At 32.2% G+C, this 6,888-nt stretch overlaps 1 protein-coding gene across 1 annotated transcript in view; it reads right to left on the bottom strand.

Annotated features, from left to right (window-relative positions):
* Positions 1–3,585, bottom strand: part of LOC111517034 (uncharacterized) — a 27,657-nt gene extending 24,072 nt beyond the window's left edge. Inside the window, exons 1-5 of the mRNA XM_074177892.1 lie at positions 2,589–3,585; positions 1,821–1,877; positions 1,626–1,759; positions 410–1,181; positions 154–319 (exon numbers count right to left, since the gene is read on the bottom strand). Coding sequence (XP_074033993.1) covers positions 687–1,181; positions 1,626–1,759; positions 1,821–1,875 — 684 coding nt within the window. The 5' untranslated portion in view covers positions 1,876–1,877; positions 2,589–3,585 and the 3' untranslated portion in view covers positions 154–319; positions 410–686. The remainder of the gene's footprint in view (positions 1–153; positions 320–409; positions 1,182–1,625; positions 1,760–1,820; positions 1,878–2,588) is intronic.
* Between the last annotated feature and the right edge of the window lie 3,303 nt (positions 3,586–6,888).

Genomic DNA, 6,888 nt, shown 5'->3' with positions numbered 1-6,888 from the left:
TAGAAAAATGATGGGATACTTTTGATTGGGAAAAACGCATTTTCATCCATACCCTACAATTTTTTGCATTGTATGGATGATATTCAATATGAAGTAAATTTTTTAAAGGAAGAATTTAGGGACGATACATATATAAACCTTAAATTGGCTTACCATCTGAAATGTCTTCTATCTTTAGAGTTTCTATTAAATGAAGGGCTCTCTTGTCCTTAATGGAACCACCCTTCAAAGTTATTATTTTTTCTATGAAATGGAACTAATCGATTTGTAAAGCTACCGTAGGAGCATCTGGAAATATCAGGTCGTAATCTATGTTTATCTGAAAAAAAAAACGGAAATCAGGATTGAATCAATGAATAGAATCTTTTTTTTTTAACTAGAATCTGTTTGGAAATTATGACAGACATACCAACAATACTGCTCGAGGGTCTCTCAAAATCGGCCACTGAGAAAAAAATCATCTACAGTGCTAGCCACTGCTATTCTTTTCATATTAAAAGTGCATTTCCATTTTTCTATCACTTCCGACCAGGGTTCAATCCTAGTGTCGAGCCAAGATTTATATTCTTTAATATCTTCACCTATATTAATTTGACTGACCTTGGGTATTGAAACAGTTTTTTCTTTCTGAATGTCTCTACTCAACCTCAGAAGGTTTCGGATTTTATCAACCAAACGTCCTTTGGCTACCTGTAGCTTATTTGTGATGAATTCCTTTTTGAGACGGCTGGTACGTAGTATGTACCAGCAGTTTCTGTTGGAAAAAGTGTTATAATTTTTGCTGTAAGAACATTATAATCACTATGTATGAGTCTGTGTTTTACAACATAATTATAAATTTTTTTGCACACAATATCTACCAAGAGTGTCCTCTTTGAATTATCAAGACAGTTATGTTTCTCATAATAATTTATGACTAGTAATCCTAAAGGACAGGACTCCAATAATGTTTTGAGATCAAAGTACGGAAATAGTATGGGTTTGAAGGCATTTTCCAATCCACAAAAAGCAACTTCTCTATGGTTTTCAACAATAGCTTCGTGGTAGTCAATCGATTTGGTGGAAGTTCCTGATGTTGAAGGCGAGTGCGATACAAGAAGTGAAGACGTGTTATCATTATCACTATTAGTGACATCTACCAAAAAACAATTGGAGTTGATTTCGAAATCTGAAGTAATGTTCTAAAATGAAAGAGAACAGAAATTAGTGATTGTCTACATTTCTGCAATAATACTATTGGATCAATTTCTACTAACTAGCTTGGATATTATCTCATAGAAATAGAAAAAAATAATTATTATTTTTTTGTACAAATTCAATTTAACAAACCGAGGTATCCTTATTTTTTGATAATAGGAAAACACAATGACGTACTTCGTCACAGAATAATTTGATTAAAAATATGACTGTGATGACAAAATTTACTTAGCTCTCCAACCATAACTTTCAGGATTTCAAATCTACTAAATTTGAGAATTCTAGCATTTAATTATTTAGGTACAGACCTCAATAATAATAAGTATCTACAGCAAATCAGAAAAATATATAGTTATTTGAGGAAACTGAATGTTTTTAATTGTAATGGTATACATATTCATAATAAAAGTTACGAATGAAAGACATACCTCTGTTATATACGATTCTTCATTTATTCTATGAATTGCTTCTTTAAATATTTTTCGTTTGCCAATTGAGGCAATAATTCCTTTTATTTCTTCATCAGTCAGTCTTTTGGCAATCTCTAAGGTTACATCATTTTCTGTTTGGAAAGTATGTGTTTAAAATATATTAGTGGGAAATAAATATATGTATTTTTTTACCTTTAAAAATGCCAACCAAGTCATGTAATCCTAAATCATTCAGAAATTCCTCCATTTCTGAAAATGAAAGAGATTATACTGAATGTTTTGAGTTCGTGCAGTTTTGTTGGATGTTATCATTTCTGTAAATATGTTACAATTAACTTTCCTTTTTCGGTCCTACCGATTTTAATAAAGTATTACGAGTGAAAACTAATTATTTCACAATATTCTTTAAAAGAAAAATCTTCATATTTTTAAAATAAACTATTATACCGGATGAAAATGAAATCATTGTTTACGCCCCATTCAATTATTTATTGAGTAAGAAATTTGCAATTGGAAATTGCATTTTATAGGTTACCTACACCTATTTCTGTGGAAAACACCCTAATTGTATTTGCTCTGAAAATCTCCAATCCCTCCGTATCCAAAGATCGAAGGCCAACTAGGTACCCAGTGTATCCATACCTGCTTAACCTATCTCTCAACGATAATCATTTCACTCACCAACTTCCACTTTCTTAAAAAGATAATTGAAAACATCGAAGCCTTGCTCGAGTCATTACATTTATCACTAAGAACTTTAAGTTTCAAGCCATGGCTTAATGCGTCTCAATGGAAGCAAAAGCCATTAAATATAGAGAGAGAGAGAACTTCAAGCCACTTTTGTGGAGGCAAGCTATCGAGAAAAATGTTTGGGCACGTGCTTGAAAAAAAACGATGTCCAATACATGCTAATCATAATTATTTCAAAATATGGAATAAAGTATATAAATACCAACATACCTGTGAAAACACGGAAAAACTTCAAACCACTGTAATTGAAAAGAAACTGTAAACCGCAAACCTCTTTTTATCAGTTACCTACTTGCAAAACGCAAACACATTTTATTCTCATATTCGTGAGTAGTTTATGGATCTTGCGCAAACGCAAATGGTGCCGACCGGCACTCATAAAGAACAGGGTTGCCGATATGCCGATGCCTTTATTTTGAAATTAGACAACAAATGTATTTGAAGTTGATTTTACCATTATTTCTTTTATGATTTGTTGTTTCAGTTGTAAATCATAATACTTACAGCTCTTTCCGTCAGTATAGTGTGATTGTACATAAAAAGAGATGATTATTATTTGATATGCATCTGAAACGTTAGTTCCATTTGGCTGGAAAAACGCTTGTAAATATCTACCTAAAAGCAAGGCTCAAATTATACAACCTATTTTGAAAGCATCTTTTGCTGTAGAAAAATAAAAAACACCTATGTCCCTATTTTTCTGCAGTGAGAAGTAGATTATTCTGTTTTATCACAATCTTGGCAATGCTGCCACGGCAGTTATATTCCTTAGGATTATTTCAACTATATCATTTCTTTCAAGGAAATAATTTAGTTTTTCAAACCAACAAATAATTAATATATTGAAATGAAATTATCCATAAGCTTGAAATTATTTCCAAATTTAGTTGAATGTATTGATATGTATTGTTGAAGTGAAAATACATTTTCAACTGAATCAAATATATATTAGTGTCGAATCAGTACCCCATACTGCTAAACTGAATTGGAAAGTTTTCATTCAACAGACGTACTTTTGATTTGATGAAATTATATTGTTTGACTTAATCGAATTATTTTGAGAACTCAGTAAATTTTATTCTTGAAATGATCCACAATTCATTTGACTATGTAAAAGACCTCTTGAATTGAAATATTAGAGAAATTAAAATGAGAATTTAATTTTGTCTCCGCAAAATTATCATCTAATCGATACAATACACACGTCGTTTGGAATGAATGATATTTAATCAAAATGATGAAATGAATTAGACTAAATAAATTTCTTTGAAGTAACAAATCTTTTTTTTTTCCGTGTAGATACATAATACTCCACTGGTGTGTTAATGATGGTGATTACATTCAATGATAATCACGAAATACGTAACCTACAGAGAAGGGTCAAGTAAAGGCGACCCTTTGATCTTTTGGAGTTGAATTTCCATTACTTTCATTTGAAATATGGCTCCTATATTAATATTTCTGGGCGGCAAATTCAAACTAGTCGAAATATTCTTCTAATAATCTGCTTTTAGAAACAAGCCGAAAGTGCAACCCAATTTTATTTTGGGGAAAAGCGTATCTGACAATTCTGTGTATGTTAGGTGTTCTGTGGCATAAACAGAATATAACATAGTTTTCAATAGCAATTGGGTGAAACATTTAATGGTTATATAACTACATTGGTTTCTACAAGTATCTACTGGCACAGGCATCATAAAAACAGAACTACTTTTCTTAAGCAAAACAAGGCCATTTCTCATATTTTTGAATCTAAAGCCTGTACAGTGTTTCTATGCAAAGCATTCATATCGTTTTAGAAACGTTGAAGACTTTTTATTCATTTGTTCATTTTCTTCATGAATAATGATTCAATCTTTAACCGGCATAGTGCTAACCAATGCCCCAATCTGATGCTTTGTTATTTGATTTTGAATTCCTTTGACGACCACACGATTGAATTAATATTCAAAATGAGTGGTCCTCGCTTTATTTTCAGAAATATATGTATGTATATATGAAATGTAGCTGTCTGAGCACCCAGGTAATCAATTAATCAAGCACACATATAGTTTCTGAACGATACCAAACTTTTTTGTACAGCACAGATAATGATACAATGTCTCTTGAATCATTGCAATCGTTTATTGCTTAATGAAAAAAGGTAAAATATGACATCATACAAACTTTGACAGGCTATATCTCGAAAACTAATTGAGTACGACAAAAAATAAAAAGTGTTCTGAATTCCTACCATTACATAGTATCATCACAGAAAAAATCACGAAAATCCGTGAGTATTACATGAAATAAAATTTTTCCACAATCAGTTTCAGTATTCAAGGCCTTCAAAATGCTTTTGATTCAGATGGTGTGGCTGGTAGGTACAAGTGTTTTTTAAAAATACTTGGGATTATTGTGTCAAGTAATACACCATTTCATTTTTCTCTATTGATGTCTTCCAGGTATATCGGGACTCTCTTATGAAGATACCCAAGTTGAGGAAAGTCAAACTGAAGGTTTACTTATAATTGGACTCCACCAAATAATAGACTTTTGAAAACACATATCAATCCTAAATTGAAACCGCATGAAAACTCCGTTACTGAAGATGGGAATGTTATAGAAACTGAATGTGATATAAGTACTATAACAATGGCAGACAAAAAAATGTATATTTTGACTAGGGCTCTGACCATTCTTATGGTAAAACTCCAAACATTAATGAGGAAGAAATTCATAAGCATGCAGAATCAGCCAGAAGTGAGTTTTTTTAGATTGACTTGAAATATATATAGGAAGTTGGTACGGCCGATGGAGGTCTGTTTCTCTGAAAAAAAATGCAAAATTGTATAATCAAGACATAATAATTTATATGTTGATTTTTTCATTTCCTGATGTGCACTTTCCAAGTGTTGTTCTCATGTAACTTAAAACTATTTAATTTTCCATTATACCCTTATATTTTCAACCTGAATTTTTTCTCATCATCAGATGAATATAAATAAAATACAAGTTACGTATGCAATATACGAAAATACTTTTTTAAAAAGACTTTATTTTAAACAAATGCAACGTTACAGTTCAGGCAAAGTAACAAGAATGCATGATCATTAAATTACCAATAATTTATAAGTTAAGTTTTGTCGACTTAGCATGTAGTCGCGAGTTACGTATGCGATATACGAAAATACTTTTTTAAAAAGACTTTATTTTGAACAAATGCAACGTTACAATTCAGGCAAAGTAACAAGAATGCATGATTATTAAATTAACAATAATTTATAAGTTCGGTTTTGTCGACTTAGCATGTAGTCGCGTCTGGAACAGCGGATGTAACTCTATCCCTGAGTGATGCTCGGACAGCGTACTCGGGTTCATAACTCATCCATCCCTAAGAAAAAAACAAGAGGGATACTGGTTTGTTTTCGGTATGGACGGGTCCTTGTTCTTCTTTTATGGGGGTGGTCCTTAAAATTTCCAGATTGCGAAAGCAGCGGCAGCAACCATCAGGAGGGTTATAAGGATGCTTGCAGAACTGGAGACTGCAGAATGAATTACTTTTGTGTCCTGGATTTGAAGAAACTTGGCATCGTCTTGAAGTTCATAAATTTTCTTCAGGTCTATGGATTTCAGTTGAATTTTCCTGGGTTCCAACTCTTCAGGGTCAGGTTTATTTTGATTTCTGGAATGGTTAGAGGATGGTCTTTCACAATTTCTTTTTTGTTCCATAATTTGAAATCTCCGATTGTGATTCCGCAGTTGAATGGTATTTCAACAAGACTGGGTTCTCCTATGAGTGTGAATTCATCGCTTTGTCAGGTTTCCAGGATTTTCAGGGGTGACTCCGGCGGTGCGGTTACTTTGATAAGGGCTGCTATACAATCGTCTATTTGTAGATCCCGATGATCGTGGCAAATATGTGTGTCATCGATTGTTAGACAAATCTCATCCTCGTACTGTTGTTGGTTTTCTCCGAGTAGTAGGAACGGGGACGATTGCGGAATTATTAATTGGGATAGGAAATAGGCGAAACATTTCGAATAAGTTTTGAGAGAAAATTGGAAAATGTATAGCAAATATAAGTTTGTTTTCTGAAAAGGTAACCTGTGTGCCAACCAATTGATAATATAAGATATAACTTTCAAATTGAGGAATCCTGTCTTTATTGTATAATGAAGATAGATGCCCTATTATCTTTTCTAGCTCCGTAGCTGAGATCACAGTGCTGTGTAATGCATTTAATTTTGCAAATGTTGATTTATTTTCTAAATTATCCAGAAAAGTAATTGAATTTGAATTTTTAATAGAATATTTTGCGTTCTCAAATATTCTATCAGGTTTTGACTGATATTGAATTGAAGAAAATCTAGCCGTTTTTTAATTAGTAAGAAGATTTATTGTATTATTGTAATTGTCTATAAGCTTTTTTGAAAGCGATATCTGCATATGATTATCGGAAAAAGGAGAACCTTTTATTGGTTCATTGAAAGTTATTGAAATGATTCTGATTGATCCAAGGGTTTCAACC

This window comes from Leptinotarsa decemlineata, unplaced genomic scaffold, assembly GCF_025532065.1.
Source record: "Leptinotarsa decemlineata unplaced genomic scaffold, Ldec_3_MD MMD2_P_RNA_scaffold_14, whole genome shotgun sequence".
In the NCBI taxonomy this organism is placed as follows: domain Eukaryota; kingdom Metazoa; phylum Arthropoda; class Insecta; order Coleoptera; family Chrysomelidae; genus Leptinotarsa; species Leptinotarsa decemlineata.
Note: the sequence above shows the minus strand (reverse complement) of the source record. Positions and strands in the feature narration are given on the sequence as shown.